Raw genomic sequence first — 25,357 nt, 5'->3', positions numbered from 1 at the left:
AAGCTGTGAAGAGTTGTATGCTTCATGGTCCATGTGGTATTAGCAGACCAAGTTCACCTTGCATGGAGGAAGGACATTGCATATATCATTTTCCTAAGAAATTCAATCAAGTCACTACAGTTGATGAAGATAGTTACCCTATTTATAGGCGTCGAGATAATGGATGCACAGTGGAAGTGTCAAGAATTCATCTTGACAATAGGTACATCATGCCACATAGTAGATTGTTGTTACTAAATATCGTGCTCACATTAATGTCGAATGGTGTAACCAGTCAAGATCTATCAAGTATTTGTTCAAATATGTAAACAAAGGAAGTAATCATGTCACAAGCTCTGTTTCCACAAACTTAATCGGTGGCAAAGTGTTGGGAATAAGACACCATTCCCCCTTGAGAAAACACCTTTGACAGAGAAATAAAATAGATACAATCACAACACAAGAATTTAACGTGGAAACTCCAATTACCGGAGAAAAAATCACGGCCGTTGTCAAATGACAACCAGAGAATATCACTATGTGAAAATTGTTACAACACATAGACTTCTTTCTCTCACCGGCACCCCAGTACACCCACACTCTCTCAAAGCAAATATCTAACTACACCTCACAACACTCTCTAATCAAAGAGTACAGAGGAAAAGAAAAATCAGATACAAGCTTAAAGTGTTTCTGACTGGTGCAAAAACAAATGGAGAACGTAGCCTCATATTTATAGCCTAGGCCACCCACTCCATTTGCTATCCTAAGTAATGTGGGACTAACTCAACCAAATCCTAACAATCTCCACCTTGATTGAAATAGTCACACATCTTCAGCTTCCATTGTCAACACCGACAATTCTTTGCTGCCATTGTCTATACCGACAATCATAGTTCAGAGAACTATCATACTCCACCATGAAAGTATACTCACTTGGAATTAGACCACTCCAAGCATTTTGCCTTGGTACAGATCGAAACCTTGCTGAAAATTCATGGTGCAACTTCCAAATTGGCTTTTCCTGGAAGTTCTTCAGCCATCGCCTAACTCCGCCACACACCTTGCATCTCAACGCCAACCAATGCCCGTGTGCAATTGTGGACCCAATTGCCACAACTCATCCTTATCCATGGCAGTGCGGTAATACCATGAGGATACTTCTTGTCTTCTAGAGAACATCATCTTCTCTCATAAAGAGAGCAACCGGAGATCTTCTCCTTCAACGCCTTGTGCAAACCTGATTGTATCAACACGTCATTGACTTGTATTTGCCACAAGCCAAAATTGATTCTTCCATCAAATTTCTCTATTTCAAGCTTCACAGCACTTGAATATACTGACATTTTTGCAACCGTATACTGGAATAGTATAACTCAACTGTAGACCGTGTACTAGGAAGGGTCCCCAGGAAAGAGAGGTGGGTCACAATGGACACACTTAAATACCAGGTCTTTCCTTAGCCAGAACCTTTCCAAACTGCACTCTCACAGTGTCACACTGCCTTCCAGCAACAACAACAGCAACCAAAGATCAACCTCAAGCCACATGACAAAATTCTTTTCTGATGTGGAAGGTCAGACTAGGCTGTAACCACAGAGCATACTAAGAATAAATCCCACCGAATCGAAGCTCTGATACCACTTGTTGGGAATAAGACACCATTCCCCCTTGAGAAAACACCTTTGACAGAGAAATAAAATAGACACAATCACAACACAAGAATTTAACGTGAAAACTCCAATTACCGGAGAAAAAACCACGGCCGTTGTCAAATGACAACCAGAGAATATCACTATGTGAAAATTGATACAACACATAGACTTCTTTCTCTCACCGGCACCCCAGTACACCCACACTCTCTCAAAGCAAATATCTAACTACACTTTACAACACTCTCTAATCAAAGAGTACAGAGGAAAAGAAAAATCAGATACAAGCTTAAAGTGTTTCTGACTGGTGCAAAAACAAATGGAGAACGTAGCCTCATATTTATAGCCTAGGCCACCCACTCCATTTGCTATCCTAAGTAATGTGGGACTAACTCAACCAAATCCTAACACAAAGCAGGTGTAGAAACTGATGAAGTGAAAATGTTTTACGATTGCCAATATATATCTCGCTGAGAAGTTGCCTGGAGGATATTTTGCTATGATATTCACTACAGAAATCCATCTGTTGAGAGGCTTAGCTTTCATCTGCCAGATCAACAACCTATTCTGTTTACAGATACTGAATCATTAGTTGAAGATGTTGCAAAGGCGACTATTAAAAGGTCAATGTTCCTAGCTTGGTTCACAGCTAATAAAGAATATGCTGAGGCTAGAGAACTAACTTATAACGAGTTTTCAAGAAAGTTTGTTTGAAAATCCTCACCTCGAGCTTGGAAACCCAGAAAAAACTCATCAAGTGATTGGAAGGATGATCTACATTCCACCATCATCCGGTGAGCTATATTATTTAAGATTGTTGCTTAATATTGTAAAAGGACCAACAAGCTATGTAGATATCCGAACTTACAATGGCATCTACTCATCATTTTGAGATGCATGCTATGCAAGTAGCTTGCTTGATGGCGAAAGAGAATATATTGATGTCATTTAAAAAGAAAGTCATTAGGGCTCAGGTCATTATTTGAGAAGGTTGTTTGCGACTCTTTGTGATTTAATTCAATGGTACGACCCGAAGATGTCTGGGAAAAACCAGCCATGCTATTTTTGCATGATCATAGAGTGATGTTTGGCTTATTTGGTAAGAAAAGGATTGCAACAACTAACCTTTCAATTAAATGACATGTTTAATTTGTTGGAAACATGTTTTTCTGTTATTTCTTTTGTCTAGCATATGTTTTCATCTCCAATACAAAATAATATCTTTACTTTGTCAACATTTCAGATCTAGTTTTCAGTGATGATGAATTAAAGGAACCAACTTTGATTGAGAGATTGAGCAAATCTTGAACAATAATGGAAAAAGCCTGCGAGATTATCCACGATGCCATTTCCATCACGAGAGACCGAACATCTCAGAACGTGAAACAAAATGATCTTCAATGAGTTAAATTATGACCGTGTTGTATTAGAAGGCAAACACAATGACCGCCTCTCAAAATTAACTGCAGAGCAAAGGAAGGTATATGATAAGATCATCAATGCTACAGAAAATCAACATGGACATGTATTCTTTTTGTATGGCCATGGAGGTACATAAAAAAAAATTTCTTTGGAAAACTTTAGCTTTCGCACTAAGATCAAATGGACAAATAGTGTTAACTATTGTATCTAGCGATATTGCCTCTCTGTTATTACCTAGAGGCCAGACTGTACATTTTAGGTTTGCCATATCATTAACCCCAGATGAGTTCTCTACTTGTAATATCAAGTAAGGAAGTCCATTAACAGAAATAATTGTAACAGCTAAGCTAATTATTTGGGATGAAGCTCCTATGATGAACAAATTTTCGAGGCATTGGATAAGATAATGAGAGATTTGATGAGGTTCAAAGATGATCAAAACCTACAATTGCCATTTGGAGGTAAAACAATTATCTTCGGCGGGGATTTTAGGCAAATCTTGCCAGTGAAAGGAACAAGACAAGACATCGTAAATGCGTCTTCAAACTTCTCATACCTATGGCAACATTGTGAAATATTATGGCTCATTGTAAACATGCAATTGCAATCTATGACTACAGATAGTCAGGAAGAAGATTTAAAGCAATTTACTGAATGGATTCTTCAGGTTGGAAACAGAAAATCTGAAGGAACCTCTGATGGATACAATATGATTAAAATATCGCTTGAATTTCTTATCACTGATTATAATGATCCTATTCAAGGAATTGCTAAAGCAATACATCCTGATTATATTCCTAACATGGCTAATGAAAGCCAGTTGAAAAGTCGAGCGATTTTAGCTCGTAGAATTAATGTCGTAGATGAGGTGAATGATTACATGATTGCATTAAACAACAATGAATGCAAGACGTTGTTAGTTCCAATAAATGTGTTTTCGAAGGAGGTGTCAATGCAATTGATGCCATCCACATGCCAGAGTTTTTAGCAACAATTAGGTTCTCAGGGGTTCCAAATCATGAATTAAAGCTAAAGGTGCTTATTAGAAACATTGATCACTCGTCAAGGCTTTGCAATGCTATGCAGTTGATAATTACAAGACTTAGAGAAAAAGGTCTTCATTCCGAGAATGACACTCACACCGTCAGATGTTAGGTTACCATTTAGATTCCAAATGAGACGATTTCCTCTGATGCTCTTTTACGCAATGACAATTAACAAAAGTCGAAGACAATCCTTGGACCACGTGTGATTACTACTCAAAATACATATTTTCACTCATGGCCAACTTTATGCTGCCATCTCAAGAGTGAAAAATAAGAAAGGATTGAAAATTATAATTACTCATGATGAAAACACAAACAAAATTGAAAATGTTGTCTGTCCTAAAGTCTTTATAAATATATAACACGTTCAACATCAGGTATTGTTTAAAGCTTTCATGTTTATATATACATAAATTTTCGCTCATAAAAAAATAATTTATTCCTTAGTTCACATTTTTGTGACTTTATTTTCAATCACCAACATTATTTTCTTATTGCAAATTATACTATAATGTATGATTTTCTTATATTTGGCTCAATCTTACAAATCCAGCGAGAACATCCAAACTTTCAATTTTAAATACTTAAAATCTTGCCACATAAGATATCGATATCTTACCATCAACAAGGAATTAAGACTCATATTACTGCTCATTTTAGTAACCTTACTCTAACTCTTTATTTATATATCTATTTTCTCAAACTTATGTCTTTTTCATATCTTTTACATTGTTAGAGTTCTATTTCAATTGTTAATCTGTATTAGTTATTAATTCACAATTACTATTCCTACCAATCCTACCCTTAAAACATAAATTCTTTTGTTAAATTCATCCTTCCATATTCATATCTTCTACAAATCAAACCTTACTCAATCACAATCATCAAAATATATGCCATCTATTTTTTTTTCTAATATTCATATCATCAAAACATTACTCAAGGATAACAAAATAATATCAACTTCCTTACCTATCCCTTTTTCTTTATATAAATCGGTTCTAAGTGCTTTAGAATTTATATATAGTTTTTTAAATCATAATGATGCTCTTCAATTTTCAACACCAAATAAAAAATCAAATACACGTTCACTTCATTTCATCATATATTGTATTTGTGTTGCCTGCACATAGTGCGAGTGTTTTGCTAGTTAAAATGAAATAAGGCATGGTGAATTTTAAGGCTATGTTTGGTTGGAAAGAAAGAAATAGAGAGAAAGGAAATAAAAAGGAAAGAAAAGAAAGAAAAGAAATTGAGTAGATTTTTATTTTTTTAAATGTATTTAGATAGAAGGAAAATAAGAAGAAAAGAAATATTATAAAAGATAATCTTATCCCTATATTATAAAATATATTAAAAAAAGTGAAAGGATAATATTAAAAGTACAGAGAAAAAAAAATTTTTCTCTTTTAGGCAAGAGTGCGATAATTTCTCTTTTAGAATTAAGAATCATATATGAACTAAACAAACAAATCTATAGTTCTCTCAAAAAAAAAAAAATAAAATCTATGGTTTATACTTTATAGCCAAGCCCAATATGTTCTATTTGACTCAATATAAAATAAAGAATAATTATTTAAATCAGTCTCTAAGGATTTTAAAAGCAGATATTTTAGTCCTCAAGAAAAATTAATACACAGATTAATCCCCAAAATTTTATTCCGACAAACAGATTAGTCCCCAATTCATTTTTCGACAGAGTAATTATCCAGATCAGTTTCCAAAGATTTTAAAAAAGATATTTTAGTCCCCAAGAAAATCAATACATAGATCAATTTCTAACGTTTTTCTCTGTAAGACATAACATATTAATACAATCATTTTGTTAGAAACAAGTAAGGTGAATAATGACACTTTAAAATCTAAATTAAAACATTTTCTTTTAATACAAACATGTTTTTTATAATATGACATCTTTTGATTATATTAAATACAAAAATATCAAATAATTTTAACCTTAAATTTTTTGAAAAATAATCTCTAATAATTTTATTTATTATTATTATTATTGAGTTACTATATATACTTTTTATATTATAAATACATACATAAGAATCTAATGAATACATTTATCATTATTTTTGTTAAAAAATACAAAAAAATTATAGTACAATATTATTGTGCAATTAATAATAATAGTTTTATTTTATTTTATTTTTGGACGAAATACTGTTATGTCTAACGAAAAAAACGTTGGGAATTGATTTGTATGTTAATTTTTTTTAGGGACTAAAATGCCCGCTTTTAAAATTCTTGGGGATTAATATGGATAATTATTCTGTCAAAAAATAAATTGATGACTGAATTGTCTGTCGAAATAAAATTTTGGATATTAATTTATGTATTATTTTTTTAGAGACTAAAATGTCTACTTTTAAATTTAAAAAAATGATTTAAATAATTACTCTAAAATAAATAGAATAATACAAATAAACTTAAATTTAATGAAACAAAATTTGAAATTTAAAATTTTATTATTATAGAATATGAAAAAGAGCAAAATAGCAGCCACAAGTGTCATTTGTACACTTAACCATGACAGTTTTATTAGTTGCGGATGTTTTTTCATCCACATTAGCCCTTATCTTTAAATATATTATATAATATAATATTATGTAAATAATTTCTTTTCAAATTATTTTTTAAATATTTCAGTTTTTTATTTTCTCCGCATAATTTTAAAAGTCAATCGGACTGATTAGTTTAATCGAACGATTTTTTAGCTAATTTTAACTGTGATAAAAAATTATTTAACAAAAAATTAGTCGAATCAACAATTAATCGATAAATTATATGAATCGATTTAATTTTTATATGATATATTATAAATGAATTATTATGTAAAATTATGAAATTTTAAATTTTATTAACTTAAAAATTATTAAATTTTAATATTTGAAATTATATAGTAAATTTTCAATAATTTTATTTTACATTAATTAAATCAATTCAACTAAGATTGATATCAATTAGATTACCGAAGCAGTCACTCGATCATGTTGCTGGCCGGTTCGGTTTCTTTGTTTGAATGCTTAAAAGATGGGTCGGATTTTGATAGTCCCGAAGGGAACAATTGGGTTCCAAATGTTAGGGCTTTGAGTGATAACTAAAACCCTTTCCCTTTTTCTCTTTCCCTTTCCCTCTCCCTCGCTGTTTGGAATTAGAGAGCGCCATGGCCAACGAAGACTTGAGTAGCTGGAGCGATCTCCTTCATTCTTCCTCCAAGCTTCTCGAACAAGCTGCTCCTTCCGCTCAGTTCCCTCCTCTTCAGGTTCTCTCTGCTTTCCCACTTTTTCCATTTCCATTTCCATTTCTCTCCGCATTTCTCAATCTCAATGCCGTTCAATCAAGTTGCCGTTAAACATATTGCAAGCAGTTTAACTATTACTATCATCATCATCATCATCATCATCTCTCTTTTTTATCAAAAGATTTTTTAACCAACTTTCATTACTCATGAGGAAAGAGTCGATACAATTTTGCACATTTTAGTTGTGGATCAACGATAGCTTCAATTTGATGGCGTGTATGAATTAACATTCCTTTCTATCAGTGAACATTTTTGTTCCTTCAAAGGGAAATCGAATGTTGACTATGTAATAGTTTAGAGGAACTTAGATCTCTGATTTTGACTTCACTCTCGTACTTTATTCAGAGGAACTTAGACCAATTAGAAGCATTATCTAAGAAGCTGAAATCCAAGACACTAAGGACCGAGGCTCCTTCACAATCGATAGCTGCAACAAGGTATGCTTTCATTATTGTTGGTTCTATTTATTATTTATTTATTACTATGTCTTTTTGTTCAACCACCTAGACACTAGAGTTTAGGCAGCATGTAAATAAATTTGAGTATCTTATGTTTAGTTGGAGTGCAATGAGCTGTTAGGAAACTTTCCCTCCAAATGATATATATAGTTTATAGTTGTTCCCAACTAATTTGGGTCTGCTGCCTAGGTCCTGGCATGTCAATGCATCTGATTATGCATCTTCTTGTTAGTAAAGGTTCAGGTTACTTAAAAAGCTACATAATAAGATATCACTATATCTATTTTGGTTTCCTTCTGGCCCTTTTTTAATGTAGTAATAACTTATTTTTACATCTTGCAAGGGCATGTGCCATGTGGAAATCATCATAAAGTCGATGATGATGCATTGAAACTTTTTATGGCTATATTATAATTTCCCATGTGTTGATAGGCTCCTTGCTCGTGAGGGGATAAATGCAGAGCAACTTGCAAGGGATCTGAAGTCATTTGAATTGAAGGTACTTATCTTCAGATGGCTTTACTGCTTAATTCAATCAACCACTATTATTTGCTGACATTGTTCCTCTCTGTTATTTTTCTCTCTCTTTGCAGACAACTTTTGAGGATGTTTTTCCTGTGGAGGCCACAAGTGTCGAGGAGTATCTGCAGCAGGTAATTTTTACTTTTAAATTTTCTGTAATCCATAGTGCGTTTACTATCATGTTTAATTCATAATTTCATTTACATTGTAAGTTAATTGCTTAGAATATTGTAGCATGATTGCATAAATGATGTTTCCACCTCCTGCCTCCTTTGTTCTATAAGCAAAAGTATTTGGTGTTTGTATCTGGAGGTTCTATTCCCTTTTTGAAAACCCTTAAAATTTTAAAACCCCTCACACCTTACATCGTCAAGTGGAATTTGATATTGTATACTGTGTTGTTTTCCTTTATAGGTTCATGAAATGGCAATGGTATCTGCTGTCCAGGAAGCTCAGAAAGACAATCTTAGGAGTTTCAATGACTATATGATGAAAGTTTTGGAGGTTAGTGTGATGCATTCTTTCACAGCATAATCTTTTGTTTTTACTTATTTTTATGAACTTTCCCCGAAATTTAGAGTGTGTGTGTGTGTGTGTGTGTATATATTACTGAATAAATCTTCTTGATTTGTGTGTGCCATTCTTACTAGATATATCTTCTGTAAGTATACTTGTAAATCCACTGAGATAAGAATTCTTGGTAGTGGAGAACCGTTCTTTTGGCATACTGATGCGGTTTTTATTTTGCCCTGTCATTGATTCAAATAAGAAATTGTTATGGGTGTGTGGTATTTAATTATTTGTTTTTCTTTAATTTCTTTGATCCTAAAAGAATGGCTTGAAAATTTACAAGAAATTGCAATCCTTAGATTTATTGTGGCTTATGTAACCGGTTTGAGCAAAAGGAGTTGAAGAGATTTATTGTATTGATTGGATTATTTATTTCTGCCATGTTTTAGATGTTTGCTTTCGTTAATGATGATGTCTATCTTTATGGTGGATTTAACCTTCTTTGTAATCCTTCTTTTTCCTCTGTGAAGGTTTCTCATTTTAACATTTGCAATTTATAGTTTGGATGACCATTTTACCTAATATTCATGCTGGATTATTGGTGATTATGACATTACCCTTTGTTCTTGATATTGTTATATATAGTGACTAGTGATTAATGACATTGATAGGTCATAGATGAAATGATTATTGTGTCATGTGTTGCTCAACTTCTTACTGCATGTTAGAACTCATTGTTTGGCAGGAGGATTGGCAAAAGGAAAAGCGTGATTTCCTTCAGAGTTTAAGTCGAATTTCAACATTGCCTAGGACAAACATGCTTGCTGCCAGCAATGTTGGTACCCACTCAGGTCAGGTTGTGTCAATGGCTTCTGGTCCACAAGTTTCTTCTGGTGTGTCTAGCATGGATATTGTTCCTCCGAGCAGCAGGCCTATTATGGAGAAAAAGGCATCTCTATATGCTGAAGTTGTTAAGAATCTTAATAAAGCAAGGGAATCTGGTTTACCATTTAAAGTATGTTCCTTATTTTCTCCATCTCATTTAAGTTTAGGCCGTGAGATTTTATACATTATATTGAAATCTTGAATATTGAAAATAAAGTAGCTGAAGTTGGCTGTTTGAAATCTTCACTGTTCAATGTTATACGATTCAACATATTACCTTCCCAGTACATATAATTATTTTTCTTTAGTGTTGGTAGGCTGAGAGTTTGTAGTGTGTGTTTAGCAACATAAGTATGTTACGAGTTTTTCCCCTTTGGTTGTCAGCCTGCTGCAGCTTTCAGGGCTGCATATGAAAGTTTGGGCATTGAAGCCAGTGGTGGAAAGTCAGTTACGATGCGGAAGATATGGCACCTTGTTCAGGTTGTACTTTTCTAATTGTGTCATACACTGTTAACAGAGAAAACAGAAGAAAAACTTTTGAATTCAACTTTCTTGCTTCCAAATGGGGCAAAGTAGAAATTCTAATTTATTTTTCATAACTTGTTCATGTATACAGATGCTGTTGGGTGAGGACTCAACCGTGCAGAATGTTTCGAAAAGGATGGCATTGATTATTGGGGCGAGACGCCATCTTGAATGGGGACATGAGAAATATGTCATGGATACCATACAAAGTCATCCTGCACAAGTAAATTGTTATTTATGATTTAATCTGCAGAGAAATTTTCAACCTTTGGTTGCTGATTTTATCTAGTTTTTCAGTTCTGCCCTTCACCCCGTTTTGCTTGCTATTCTTTTGAGGGTTTGCTTTAAGCACAAACTTATCAAACCTTTATAGTTTCTTTTACCTTTGTCTGCTTGTTCTTTATTAATATAATAAAATAGAGCTTGAGTGAAATTTCATTGTTTACACCAACAATTAGTTTGCATAATTAATTCTTGTCTTACATTCTCTTACTCTACATTTGGTCTGTGTTTGCTTGGCATGCTATGCTATTGAGGGGTATCACTTGAAAAATGCTTTGACAAGCTTCTCTCAATTTTTTTCCTTTTTTGCTTTCATCTGCTTGTTCTTTGTTCATTTCTGACAGAGTGCATGTGTCATATTGGTCCTTATATTCTGCTTGCTTTTTCGTTCAAATGGTAGGCTGCTCTTGGTGGCGGCGTTGGGAATTTGCAAAGAATCCGTGCCTTCCTTCGGGTTTGTCTAATTATGAAGCTTATGCATAATATCAAATATTGTACCATGCATTTACAACTTTCGAAGTCCCTGATTTTAGATATTGGTGTGCAGATTCGGTTGAGGGATTATGGAATACTGGATTTTGATGCTGGGGATGCTCGGCGCCAGCCTCCTGTTGATACTACATGGCAGCAGGTCTAGGATACTTCATTTCTTATCAATTTAGTTATGTTTGATTAATGCTTAATATGGTATAAAACTAATATTTCTAATACATTTTGTTTCTTGTGATTATTATTGCTCAGTAGCTTCCATTTTTTGTTTTGACAGATATATTTTTGCTTAAGAACTGGGTATTATGATGAAGCAAGAAATGTTGCTCTCTCTTCCCGTGCTTCACATCAATTTGCTCCTTTGGTACATACTATAACCATCATGTTTGTTTTTTCACTAATTTGTGGTGTAATATTTTTTACTGACTGATTTAATGTGTTTGACAGCTCACAGAATGGATTAATACGGGAGGAATGGTGCCAGAAGAGATTGCAGTTGCTGCAATGGAGGAATGTGAAAGAATGTTGAGAACTGGTGATCGTGTAGGTCGAGCTGCATATGACAAGAAAAAATTACTGCTGTATGCCATCATATCAGGTTCCCGAAGGCATATTGATCGTATGCTTAGAGACCAAACTCTATTCAGTACAATAGAGGATTTCTTGTGGTTCAAATTGTCAGCTGTGCGGGACTGCCCTAGTGGACCTTCATCTATTGTTCTAAGAGATGGCCTGGTTCCATACAGTTTGGATGATTTACAAACTTACCTGAATAAATTTGAGCCATCATACTATACTAAAAATGGAAAAGATCCTATGGTTTATCCCTATATTTTGCTTTTAAGCATTCAATTGCTTCCAGCTGTGCTATACATGTCTAAGGAAACTGGAGATGAAGGATATAATGTTGATGCTGCTCACCTATCAATTGTGCTAGCTGATCATGGTATCCTCTCTGAAGGTGCTAGGCAAAAATTAGGAGTGATGGATGCTTATGCAGAAGTGTCTACCATTATCAGGCAGTATGGATCTATGTATTTGCGTCTTGATGATCTCCAAATGGCATTAGAATATTATGCACAAGCTGCTGCTGCAGTGGGCGGTGGGCAGCTTTCATGGACTGGTAGAGGTAATGTTGATCAGCAAAGGCAGAGAAGTTTGATGTTGAAGCAGCTTCTAACTGAAATATTGTTAAGGGATGGAGGAATATTCCTTTTACTCGGTCCAAGGGGTGCTGGAGAAGAAGGTCAATTGGCTCGTTTTGTGACAGATCCAAAAGCAAGGCAACAGTTCTTAATTGAAGCTGCTTGCCAGTGTCAGGAGGCTGGGATGTATAACAAGGTAATGTCATTCTTTATCATGTTACTGTTTCACGAGCTAATCTGTTCTTACTGAATTATAACATGACCTGACTGATAAGCATTAAGGTGGTCCAAGTCAGAAGCTTCTCACTCTGATTTTAGTCCTCACCCTTCTTTTTCCTTCCATTACTTCTTTTCTCCTTCTTTGTGGATTACTGGGTTTTCATCTTCCTATTCATTTGCTTATGCTAATTCTGGATTTTCTTCCCCTTGGCACAGTCTATAGAAATTCAGAAGAGAGTGGGGTCTTTCTCAATGGCATTGGACACCATTAATAAGTGCCTGTCTGAAGCTATTTGTGCCCTTTTCCGTGGAAGGTTAGATGGCGAGAGCCAGACTGCCGGGCTTATCCATTCTGGCAATGAGATTTTGGAGACATACCATTATCATCCGGATGTCAGGTTATATTGAAAATCATATTCCTTGCTGATTTTGCCCTGGATATCGTTTTTATCTTTTATCTTTGGAATTAATCAACCCCCCCTCCTCTTCCCTCTTTTCTTCCCCCTTTTTGCTGTCCCAAAGGCAAGACCTGTGTCAACTATAAAATTCTATGAGATTTCATGGCTTATTCTGGTTTTTTCTTTTACAAATATTTTTGAGTCACGAAATTTCCTTCAAGAATGCCATGGTGCATGGTCATATTACTAAACTATGAGGCCTTAATTGTGTGGGATTCTTAAGTAACTTGGAAATTCCAAGAGTGCATTTCTATTCCTTGTTAGCTATCAGAATAATTAGAAATTTTTAGTTTCATAACTATAGTTCACTTGAGAGCCCTGTAATTTGGTTTATGAATCTTCAAATGGAGGTGGTATGATCAATTGCATTCAAGTATGAAAACTTAATCTGCTGTTCATTCAATGTGACTAGTTTAGGGTTTAAAGTTCCATCCTTTATAAAGTGATTGATTGGATTTTTTTGCAGTCTTCAGGAGAGAGACCATGTTTTTGAGCAGCAAACTGTGTTGAGACAACTTGAGTCTATATTGTCAATTCACAAATTGGCCAGAGTGGGGCATCATGTTGAGGCGTTAAGGGAGATTGCTAAACTTCCATTTCTTCCTCTAGATCCTCGAGGCCCTGATATTGCTGTCGATGTGTTCGAAAACTTATCTCCTCATGTCCAAGTTTGTATCCCGGATCTTTTGAAGGTTGCTCTCACTTGTCTGGACAATGTGACGGACTCCGATGGATCACTCCGTGCCTTAAGGGCGAAGGTATTTTCTTGTGAATCCCCCCTTTTTCCTTGGGTTTTCATCATTGTTTTAGTAGCCCTTGTTGAGGTACCCTTATTTTTCAGAATTTGTTTTTTCCGTTAATGCGGGATGCGGGGGTCTCTCTCTTTTTTTCCCTCTCTTCCAGTGGTGCCTCTCAGTGGGAATATGGGAATGTTAATTTTAATATCTTTTTTCGGCATCTGCTCTTGGATTTAGGCTAAACATGAATATGCTTTTTTGCAGATTGCGAGTTTCATTGCAAATAATATGAAGAGGAATTGGCCCCGCGATTTATATGAAAGAGTTGCCCAAAGGTTGTGAAGTAAAATATACAACGGAATCTGTTTGGGCGAAGGTTTCTGTTGAAGTGTAACTGTAACCCCTGTAAAGAGTTGCCTATAGCCTATAGGAGTATGTATTTCTAGGAACTAGAAAATGTAAGTGATATACGCTGGTTATGAATTTCCGCACCCATTTTTTAAGCTGAGGTACTGAGGACATGTTTACGCATGTATGGTTAACAAAGAATATTTACTTTAATGCTTTGTCACGCACTATTTCTTGTGCTATGATATACTGTATGACAAATAACGTCAAATATGACGCATCGAGATCAATATTATCCCAGATTTTGAAGGTGATAAGAAACTTTGAAAGAATGCTTTTCTCCAAGCTTATCTTGACTGCTCACATGCGGTAATATTTTACATATTTAGTAAATAAAAATCAATAAGTTTGATATGAATTTAACGAAGTAAATTAATACTATTTAAAATGAGTTTAATTTTTACGTAGTGACAATATAAGAGAGTTTACTCAAAAAGTTTATCTGTCTAAATCACCCAATGGGGTTAAGACCAAGGTTTGGATCCTCTGGAATCTGGATCAACCTGGTTGAACTAGAAATTGGAAATTAGATTTAGGGCCTGCCACACCACACACCACATCTCGTTTTTCTTCTTCAGTGAAGTGCTGCTGCTAAACCCTGCCTTAGCCACAATGGAATTTTTTTAGAGTTCCTTAACCCCAAACCATCTATGTTAAATCATTAAGAAAGAAATATTTGAATCTGAAAACATACTTGAATTCATGAGCATGGTTAGAAGAGTTTAGTTCTTTGATCTTCCTCAATCAAAGCTTTCTTTATTTCTAATAGGACTAAATTGCAATTCTTCTGGTGAGAAAAAGAGTTATAGAGGCGGCTTTGATATTTTGGAGACTAAAACCTTGAAATCACTATTTATATTTTAACATGACACTCATTAAACCTTAAAACCCAAATAAAATAGTATTTAAAATCCAAATAAAAATAATATCTAATTTTATCCTCATTTAATTCTAAATTAAAAGTAATTATAACTTATTCAATTTAGTATTTATAACAATAAATAAAATTACTGTTATATAATTCAGTTAATTTAAAATAACTTAATTTATGATTATAATTAATATATATATTACTTACAAACAAATTAAGAAATTAAATAATTTCCCAACAACAAGCACCAAGCGCCAGTTCACTAATACCCCTAGTCCTCTACTTGTAACCGCAACAGCTAGCCTCACAAGCTCTGTTCACTGTTTGGGTTTTGGTTTATATTGTATAGCTTATCATAAGCATAATGTTAAATTGAGTAGCAAAGAGAAAAAGCTTAGCAATAAAACGAATTTGCTTTGCATGTGAAATGCAAAATCATGTAAAACTAATTCGATGGTTATATAAAGTTTTTCAACTATGCTATGTGTCAGTATTACATAACTGAGAAACTGTTAAGTTAGCTACAATTAGTTAGATAGAAGATAAAAGGTAGTTAGGATTAATTGTATTGATTAGTTGTGTATGTGACTGACTGTAATTAGTCAAGTTAGTTAGCCACTTATTACCTGTAGAATAGGTAACTAGTATATATCTGTAGAATAGGTAACTAGTATATATATGTATTTAGGCCTGCTAAATAACTTAAATAAGTTCTTTTGAAAAAAAAACTTGATTTTTATTAATAGTAGCTTATAAATAAGTTATTTTGTATTTGGATTTTTAATTATAAAAGTACTTATTTTAAAGTTGTAGCGTTTGGATAAATAACTCAAAAGATAAATTTTTTTACAAAAGAGAATGAATATTAAAATAACGATGATAACAAATACTTTCCAATATTGAATGTTAATTTTACATAACCTAATCACTAATATTGTGTATGATATGGTAGGTGAAAATAAAAAATAAATATAAAATGTGTGTCAATATATATTTTATTGCTGTTTTTTATTTTTTATTTTTACTCTTATTAGAACTCTCTTCTCCTTTATTGAGGTCAAGAACTTGTTATAATTAACTATGAAAATAATATTAAGCTATAAAATTACATATGAAAAAATAAATTAAAACTGAAATTTCATACTACACTTGACTACAAATTTAATAATAAAAAATGGTGATAAAATAATAAAAAATTATTTATAAGGAATATATGCAGTAAGTTGTTCAGATGTAATATTGTCTGAAAATGTGGTGGAGGATCAATACTTCCATCAGATGTTTCATTACGTAAAAATGATAAGACTTGGAATATTGCATGAGAATGATGGTGGAAGGCCAATGCTTCTAGCAGACCTTGTGTGAAAATGGTGATGAAGGGTCATTATTTTTCAGAGTCAAAAAAAAAAGTAAATTTTTTTGTTTTAAAATTAATTTTTTTTAAGTAAGTGGTAGAATGATTTCTGGAGAAGCAAGAAATCATATATTTTTACTTTTTCAAAAAGCTACAAATTAATTTTTCAAAAAATTAAATTTTTTTTTAAAAATAATACCAAACATATAGATTATGAGCTTTTGCTACTTCCAAAGTGGCTCTTGGTATAAGATTGTAAATTAAGCGCCCTCTCTCTCCTCCCTTTATTTTTCTCATCCATCTTCTTCACCTTTTTTATCTTTCATTCTTCTTCTTCTCAGCGTTCAAACCCATACAACAGAGATGATGAGAGTTGATTAACCATTCTCACGGCTCTTTCATCATGGTGCGGTGAGAGGGGATTTCAGGCAGATCAGTCCCAGGCTCCCAACTAATATAAGATCATCCACGTAATCCAAAATAGCAAATAGCAGTAAAACCAGTAGAAGATGCTTTGGTGAAGAGGCTATAATCATGGCGAGACTGTACATAACCGGATGAAAACCAAGGAGGCAGCAAGTTGAGTGTCCAAGTGTGATTTCTCTCCAAAGCAGCCAGCTCATCATTAATGGCCTTTGTCCAATTCGGATCAACAATGGCCTCCTCAAAAGTCTTAGGTTCTTTAAAATGGATGCTGACTCATGAGACAACATTTGGGAAATAGGATTGGAGATTAAAACATGATTGGAGGCAAGAGTTAGATGAGGATGCAGTTAGGCATTGGAAGTCTTTCAAATATGAAGGAGGATTTCTAATCCTAGATGATCTTCTAACCTCAATGGGTGGGGCTTCCCTAGGTACGTGAGGTTGTAACTCCCTATTAGATACAGTGGGTTTCGTAGTACTAATTTTATGATTATCAACGGTTGGTAGTGGCGTCATAAGCAGTAGCTATGACCTAACAGCGGTGAATTGATCATTTAAACCTCTCAGGAATCGTACCATCCGAGTATCTTGCCTATAGCCTCTCATTATTTCCAATCCGCACTTACATGTTTCATGACAACTCTCACATCATGGAACCGGTTTGAAGTTATCCAATTCCTCCCAAATTCCCTTCATCTTGGTGAAGTAATCAGTGATACTCAGATCCCCTTGTTTTGCAGCGAACATTTCCTCTTCCAATTCAGTAATGCGAAAAATGTCTCCCTGGGAATAACGATGTTTTAAATCTTTCCGTAAATTTGCTGCGACATTGATCCATACTACACTCTGTGCTATAGCTGGGCTCAAAGAAAGATTCAGTCATGATACCACATACATATTACATCTCTCCCAGGCTTCAAACAGCGGATCATCACTAGGTGGCTTAGGCAGTGATCCATCAACAAATTTTATCTTGTTTTTACCTCTTAAAGCTCTGGACATTGATGTCTCCCAGGTGTGATAGTTATTCAAGTTGAGAATCGATGCAATTAGGGGAGTACCTGGACTCTCTCCTGGATGCAAGTAGTAGTGGCTTTTTGGATCCAAAATTGGACTTAAATTAGCACGATTAGAATTTTGTTGCATCTGATTGAACTGACTGAACAGGCTTGTTAGGGTTTGTAAATCGATCTGAGACAGAGGAGTGGTAGGACCGGTTGCCATCGATTCTTGCGACTAGAAAACTTAGATGCTTGAAAGAAACAGAGCCAAGAACCTTCAGCGTTCGATCTGGAGCCTTCACAAGCCAACGGTCACCGTAAATTTTAAGAAGTTAGATTTAGCGGTTTGTATAGTTTTTAGGTTTGAGAATATTTTGGATGGTTTTTTAACACACTAAAATGTTTATAAGGTCTCATAAAGTTTATTAAAGTTGGACAAGTTAAAAATAGACATGTATGAGATCATTTTTTTATATAATTTCTGAATTTTTTTCATCTAAATTTGATTTATGTCGTTGAATATATTAATATGGTGATCATCGTGATTTTGTCCCGATAATAATGTGATAAAAACTATGGTAACTCCATAATTAATATATGCGACGGACCATATTGTTAAAGTAATAAGGGAAATAACATTCAGATAAAGTTTATAAAATGTGATTACCTCAAAAAAAATATATGTATAGTTCAAATAGAAGATTATTGAAAAATTATTATTATTTTTTTTAATTTGTTTATAGGCAATACAATATATTAATTATAATCATAAATTATTCAATTTCATATTAAATGATTTATATAATGGTGATCTCATTTATTGTTATAAATACTAAATTGAATAAGTTATGATTATTTTTTATTTGAAAACTAATGAGAATAAAATTAAAAATACTATTTTATTTGAGTTTTAAGATTTAATGAATATCATACTCAAATATAAATAATTTTAAGATTTTAGTCTATAAAATATATCAAAGTGACTTCCATATTTTTTTTTTCATAAAAAAATTGTGATTAAGTCATATTAAAGATAAAAAAATTTTAGTTAAAAAAGATTAAAAAACCATACTATTTCAATTAAGCTCACGAATTAAATATACTTCCCCATCCACATATTTTTTTATCAAAATGATTTGACAGAGTTGGAAAACGAAATTTGAAACAGCTTCCAATGGGTGCAAAAACTATTTACCCGCGAAATTTGACTTAAACTTAGCGGGAAATTATTATTCTTATTCTTATACTGGTAGAATAAGAAAGAAACGTCGTCGTTGTGTATTCACGCTCCTATCTCTGTGTCAATACCTCTCTGCTCTGCTTTGAAATCACGAGCAATTAGTTTTGTGCGTTGTGAGTTTATTAAGCTGAATTTCTTTGGCCCTGTTTATCATATTGTAATAATTTTTTTATTTTCGATTTGATTATATGCGCTCATTAGTCCTTTGATCACAAGCAATTACTTTCTGGTACGGGTGTTAGAAAAAATGGCGAAACCCTAACACACACTCCTCTGTCCTCCCACTCACCACTGTCGTCGTCGCCGTCGCCATCGAGCACATCATTTATCACTTTCTTCTTCTCTGGTATGTCATTCTCAATCCACTATTTGCTGCTCAGAACCCAAAATGGCAAAATCTCACTCCAATTTTCCTCTCTCTTTTTCTTCCATCTTCATTCTTCACCCCTCAGATTCATGTTTCTTTCTCTGTCAGCAATAAGAAAAAGGTAACACTAACAGCTCTTTTTGTTTCAGAACTTCTTACATTTTCATTTTGATTTTTTTTCCTGCAAATTAATTTCTGTGAAAGCATGTTTAGGATGGCATGGCTCGTTTATCGTTTTCTTTGGCAGAAAATGATGGGGTTTTCCAAGTTGGGGTATGAAATTAAGTTGTGAAACTTAAAGAGTAGGCTGGGATGGTTTTCGTTTGAGGTAAAAAGAGGGGAATTTGTAGCTTTTGGAAGCTTGGTTTTCTCTGTGAGCTGAAGTTCTGCCATTTTAGTGTTATAGTTGAGCTGCGTATTATTGACCCTCCACAACTCCGGTAAGGGTTTTGATGATAAGATTACCAGAACATTGATATAAGTAAGATTTTTGAAACATTGCCAGAACATTTTGTAGACATTAACTTACAAATTGACAACTATGCTTGTAGACATGTCGTGCAAGCATCTCTATCTTTATTGGTCTGAGGATCTCAATGTGCCACTGAATTTTCTTTTTTGGTTCTTTTAAGGAAAGCTTTATCTGTTCCCTGAGATAAAAGAAATTGCTTTTTGATGACACGGATGTTATACTACCAATGCTTATTCAACTGTAAATTGGACCTTTGCTTTGTGAATTCATTGCATGAAAGATAGGTGTGGACATTGTGGCCTCTTGATTGTAGAAGTTTAGGTATCACTAAATGTTAGCTGGCCACATAATCTGCTTATCCAGTAGCTGTAAATGAGTAATCTTTGTAATTGTTTAGCTCTGCTGCCCTTGCTCTGTTCATTTAGGTTATTGCTATATCATGTTTTGAATGTGGTCACTGAACAAAACGTAGGACAATGCTTTAGTTTATTAGTTATTTGTCTTGGAATTTAGTAGTAGATAATGCTTTAGTTTATTGGTTATGTATTTTTATTGACTTCTATAGTTGCCAAGTTATTGGTATATAGATACCTAAATAGCACTTTAGTTCTCTTTTTAGTTTTTATTCTTTAGAATCAGTTCTTGGGTTCGGAAAACACATTGATCTTTTCATTATTATTAAAGGTGCTGTTTTTTGTTTTTTTTTTTTTTTGGGGAGAGGGGGGGGGGTTACTTTCATTGGTAGTTGAGATGGCTCGCAAAATGCCACATCCAAGTTGTGAGACAAAAAAAAAAAAATAGCAAGGAGTTGTGATGGAGGTAAATAGTCCGTGATATTAATTTGACAAAGAAGTGGTTGTTTCAAATGTAAGAGACAATAATGGGCATTTGTTACTTGTAATAAGGTAATTAAATTGCAGGAGACGCGTACAGGGAACATAACATTATATTTATATGTCATAGTGAGCTGCCAGCTCTGTGTGTGCAACTGTGTATCCCATGATGGCTAATACACATGCCTGCCGAATCTTTTATTGTGTCTAACTGTCTATATTCTCATTATCAATAATGTCTATTGAATTTATGAAGACATTATTAAGAAATGAAAGCGTAAAAAAATATCTTAGTTGCATGCATAATGAGATTGAAATGTATGTATGATGTATCAACTATCAAATATATATAAGTCACCAAAAAAAAAAACTAAATATATAACCGCCGGGGGCGTCAGCCGACCTCCGGGTTAAAAAGCGGCTATTTATATTTAAACCGTTAAAAGTAAAAAACAATTTTTTATATGCTAAAAACCGGTTTTAGCAAACCAGTTTAAACTGGTTTTTAAAATTAAAAGTGGTTTTATTTTTGTGAACTAGTTTTAACTAGTGCGCTACATTATAAACTGGTTTAAAACCAGTTTGCTATGAGAGAAAGTAGTTTGGTTCAGTTTTTAAACCATTTAAAATGGTTTAGTACAGTTTCAATTTGAACCATGATCACCCCTACTTTCTGGTAACATGTTTCTGCCTTATTGTTAATAATCTTCATTTTTCTGTTTAGGCCCAGTATAGATTTGATTTTAGTTGGTTTGTTGTTTCCTTGAATTTTTCCCTAATTCCTCAATTTCAGTTGAACATGTACGGCAGAAAAGCTTGCGAGCTTGTGAAAGAATTTGCAAGCGTAGGTAAAGGCCAGCTCACACAGTACAATGTAATGCATGCAAATTTTTGTGATTAGTAGTTACTAGTAACTTCTCTTTTTGAGAAAGTTTGATTTAAGCATTTAGCAGTTTAGCTTGATAACTTTTTTCCAATGATGTTGTAGAGTGACCTCTTTGAACAAGTAGTTGCAGAATGCAGCCAGCATCACCTTGAGCTTCAATCTTTGATAAGGTATACACGATACCTAATCTCATAGTGTTTCTTTGAATGTGTTTGTGTGTATGTGTTTTGATTTGTGTTGCTTAAGCAGAAAAATGCAGGAAGAAGGTTTGGATGTCCAAACAGCTAGAAATTCTGACCACTATGGTGCCCTTATCCACCATCTCTCTTTAGTCCGCAATAAGCGATGCCTAATGGCCTATGTGTAAGTATCGTTGCTACAACTTGCTCTTTATGGCAAATGTATTACTGTTATTATGATTTGTACTGAGATCTTGGAAATTGTCTCAATGCAGAAATAACCGAGCTGAGATTATAAGAAGCTTGTTGTGGAAGATTGGCAGTGTGCTTCCTAAAGAGATTGAGGAGAAGCTTTCTCACACAGAGGAAGAGTATTTCAACAAGTATTCTGGAGAATTGAAAAAATACATGTCAAAAATGGAGTTAGACCTGACAGTGGTAAACTCCCTTCTCTAGACTCTTGTACATGAGCATATGTGCATAATTGCATAAGTTTGTAAACAACCATTCACAAAATTTCAGTTATACATGTGCATAATGGAGTGTTTTGAAGATATTCTACTGATAACTTGTCTGTCGTATAATAACTAAGAATTTTATAATTATAAAGAAGTTAGGGAAGCCTTGGACTTATATACTTGCATTATTACTGGTTTCAAGCAATTGTATGGAATGTATATATTAATCATCTAGATAGTTTGATTCACTTTGATGCATCTATGCAATGCTAAACATCCATGCGGGAAACACTTCGTGAATCTGGATATTCTAACAATAGTAGGGATAGGCATGTATATACCTGCTTTGATGCACCTTGAAAAGTTATGTTGCTATGAACAGACTGAATTCATATCAATTTTTTCCATAGAAAATTACAAAAGTGGGTTATTTGAAGTCTTTGATCATTTGTTTGTAGTCTTGCGATTAGTTGAGTGCAGATTGAACTCGCTAGTTACTTTATTGTCATTGATGAAATTGCATTTGATAGGATATGGTGCCGCCAAAAGATCCTTACATCAAAGTAAGGGTCCTTGATGACATTGGAGATGGCATTGTGCTTAGCGATAAGACTGCCAATTTTGCTCGTCATTCGATCCACTTTCTGAAGCGAACTGATGCCGAACAATTCATTTCACGGGTTAAGTTGCCATCTAGCCTAAAAGTGATAGTAATAAAAGGCAAATTCCAAAATGCATACTGATTTTTCTTTATTGTCATTTCTACAGGGCTTAATGGAGGAACTCACAGGTTGATAGATGAGAAAATTGGTTTAAAGCCTTTTCAAATGTTTATCAATAATTTCACCAATGTTGCTTGAAAAACTGACTATTTTGATGTTTGGCTTGTTTGTTCAATGACTTCTATTATGTGCACATATATAATGTAACATCAATATGCTAATATTCTATTCTCTGGCTGTGTGGATTACTTGCATTTGCATTGGCCTTGTGTTCAGATTTTCTTTCATTCCAAACATTTTCACAGTAATCAAGCAAATATAACCTTTGTCTAAGTTGAACTTGGAAGTTATTTCACTTATTTGGTTGAATGCAAGCTCAGATATTGTAATTTACTCCTAAAATCTATCTATTTATTTATAATATATTAAAACAGAGTTAAAAGTAATTTTTTTAATGCATTTTTAGTTTTCTAACTTTCTATTATTATGCTATGTTGGCATAAGTAGCTAATTGGCATAATTTGCTTATTACATATCTAATTGAATTACTTTTTAATCTTTTTATTTTTAATTGAATTACTTTAAAATCTTTTATTTCTACTACTCATGTGTTTTATTATTATAGCTTAAGATTTTTTTTATTTTCTTTTTCACTCATGACATTTATTTTTTTTAGGTTATTCTATAATTTTTATATTCTCTTATTTTTTATTTTTATATAGGATATTATATGTCTTTAATGTTAATATTATTTCTCTTTAATAGGTATAAACATAATTTATTCTCTTCTTTTATACTCACTCATTCTTATGTTTATTATATAGGATTATAATTCAGGATTTTTTTTCATTTTTCTTCTTATTTTTATGACATTTATTTTTTTAGGTTACTCTATATTTTTTATATTCTCTTATTTTTTATTTTTATATTTGATACTATTTAGTTTCAATGTTAATGTTATTTTTCTTTAATAAGTATAAATTGAATATTAAAATATATTCTTCTTTCATACTCACTTTTTTTATATTTACTTCACACTTCTTTTTTATTTCCTCTTTTTATATAATGTCGTGCTTATTCTTTTTTTTTTCTCCATTTTTACTAATGTTTTGCACAAGTATTTAAAGAATTTGGTTGATGAGTACAATTCTTTTTCTAATTTGCTAAATATGTGTATTAACTTATTAGGTGATAAATTTTTAAAACACTAGACTTCTACAACTATTTTAGTTTTTTTTACTTTTAGTCTAATTGTATGCATTAGTTATATCATTCATATATCATTTTTTTTTCTTTCAACAATTTATATTTTTAAAATATTAGTTGTAATATTGTTGAAAATAAAAAGTATTATTATGAGTCATGAAAACTAAAATAGAAAAATGAATGTTTAATTTCAACTATATATCATATCTCTTTTATATATATTTTTTATTTTTAGTCTAATTATATTCATTAGTTATATTATTTATATATTATTTTTTTTAATAATTTATACTTTTTAATATCATTTAATTGTAATATTATTAAAAATATATAATATTATTGTGAGTTATAAAAAATAAAATTAAAAAATTAAATATTAATTTCAACTATTGAAATATTATATTCAAATATAGTTTAATATTTGTACTATAGTATTTAAATATAATTTTAAAAAAAAGCAAAAGTGACTACTTAGAAAATTAAAAATGAAAATAATAATATAAAATCAAATAAACAAATTTGAATTAAATATTTTTGTAATTTTATTTAAAGTTCAATTTATATATAAATATTTTAATTTTATAATTATTAAATTTAAATTAATTTATATATCTTATAAAATGTATATCATTTTATTGTTATGAATTTATGATGGTTTAAATTTTGTTGTTATTGAACGGGATAGCATGAAAGATGGTTGAAATTGTTACAATATGCATGTCCATTCTATGGTTTATTCCTTCTATCAAGTATTTTTGAGTAGGAGAAATATTAAAGAACAAACGGTGTAAGATTTTAATATTTGTAAACCTTGCACATGTATAAATAGGGATATAAACTAAGACATTAGAAATACAGTAATAACAATAATCCTTCTTTTTTTATATATTTCTCTTTTTTTCTTTATATTAATACACATATTAAATAAATATATAAATTATCTCTATTATATTGTGTTAATTATATTGGTAAATATTAATATTAAAGTCTACTATTTACACATCTTTATTTTATATTTATTTCTCTTCCTTATTTATTTATTTTACAACACGTTATCAGCACGAGACTCTGATCAATATTTAGAAAGACTCGAGTAATAAATTTTCATTATGTCAAAACTCTCTTATCTCGAATTTAATGTTCATGATATATCTGGAAATAACTACTTATCATGGATACTATATGTTGAAATCCATCTTGATTCAATGGATTTTGGAGATATTATTAAGGCTGAAAATAATGTATCCGAAAAGGATAAAACCAAAGCCATGATCTTCCTTCGTTGTCATCTTGAC

At 32.5% G+C, this 25,357-nt stretch overlaps 2 protein-coding genes across 5 annotated transcripts; both read left to right on the top strand.

Moving 5' to 3' along the window:
* The first annotated feature begins 7,100 nt into the window (after positions 1-7,100).
* Positions 7,101-14,308, top strand: LOC112707382 (nuclear pore complex protein NUP93A). Its single transcript, XM_025759095.3, has 15 exons — positions 7,101-7,370; positions 7,755-7,846; positions 8,300-8,366; positions 8,461-8,520; positions 8,804-8,893; positions 9,645-9,914; positions 10,169-10,264; positions 10,401-10,532; positions 10,992-11,045; positions 11,139-11,222; positions 11,358-11,444; positions 11,528-12,421; positions 12,661-12,842; positions 13,369-13,660; positions 13,904-14,308. Exons 1-15 carry the CDS (start codon positions 7,272-7,274, stop codon positions 13,979-13,981), a joined length of 2,577 nt encoding a protein of 858 aa, XP_025614880.1. The 5' UTR covers positions 7,101-7,271; the 3' UTR covers positions 13,982-14,308.
* Positions 14,309-18,827: 4,519 nt separating this feature from the next.
* LOC112707381 (uncharacterized) lies at positions 18,828-23,087 on the top strand. Of its 4 annotated transcripts, none has more exons than XM_025759089.3 (8): positions 18,828-19,285; positions 19,392-19,427; positions 21,405-21,485; positions 21,600-21,667; positions 21,747-21,860; positions 21,952-22,114; positions 22,665-22,814; positions 22,903-23,087. In XM_025759089.3, the coding sequence occupies exons 3-8, from the start codon at positions 21,411-21,413 to the stop codon at positions 22,927-22,929; spliced, it is 597 nt and encodes a 198-aa protein (XP_025614874.1). In that variant the 5' UTR covers positions 18,828-19,285; positions 19,392-19,427; positions 21,405-21,410; the 3' UTR covers positions 22,930-23,087. The 4 variants fall into 4 exon arrangements, with proteins under 4 accessions (XP_025614874.1, XP_025614877.1, XP_072057376.1 ...); XM_025759092.3 differs by having other exon boundaries at positions 18,970-19,285; positions 21,405-21,459; XM_072201275.1 differs by having other exon boundaries at positions 18,970-19,285; positions 19,392-19,746.
* The last annotated feature ends 2,270 nt before the right edge of the window (positions 23,088-25,357 follow it).

Source organism: Arachis hypogaea, chromosome 8 (genome assembly GCF_003086295.3).
Source record: "Arachis hypogaea cultivar Tifrunner chromosome 8, arahy.Tifrunner.gnm2.J5K5, whole genome shotgun sequence".
In the NCBI taxonomy this organism is placed as follows: Eukaryota; Viridiplantae; Streptophyta; class Magnoliopsida; order Fabales; family Fabaceae; genus Arachis; species Arachis hypogaea.
Note: the sequence above shows the minus strand (reverse complement) of the source record. Positions and strands in the feature narration are given on the sequence as shown.

Bases quoted from the DNA above. Each gene is read 5' to 3' on its own strand.
- LOC112707382 (XM_025759095.3), top strand. From the start codon at position 7,272: ATGGCCAACGAAGACTTGAGTAGCTGGAGCGATCTCCTTCATTCTTCC. The intron at 7,371-7,754 runs GTTCTCTCTGCT...TACTTTATTCAG, and splicing joins CTCAGTTCCCTCCTCTTCAG to AGGAACTTAGACCAATTAGA. The intron at 8,894-9,644 runs GTTAGTGTGATG...ATTGTTTGGCAG, and splicing joins ATATGATGAAAGTTTTGGAG to GAGGATTGGCAAAAGGAAAA.
- LOC112707381 (XM_025759089.3), top strand. From the start codon at position 21,411: ATGTACGGCAGAAAAGCTTGCGAGCTTGTGAAAGAATTTGCAAGCGTA. The intron at 21,486-21,599 runs GTAATGCATGCA...ATGATGTTGTAG, and splicing joins GCCAGCTCACACAGTACAAT to AGTGACCTCTTTGAACAAGT. The intron at 21,861-21,951 runs GTAAGTATCGTT...GTCTCAATGCAG, and splicing joins CGATGCCTAATGGCCTATGT to AAATAACCGAGCTGAGATTA.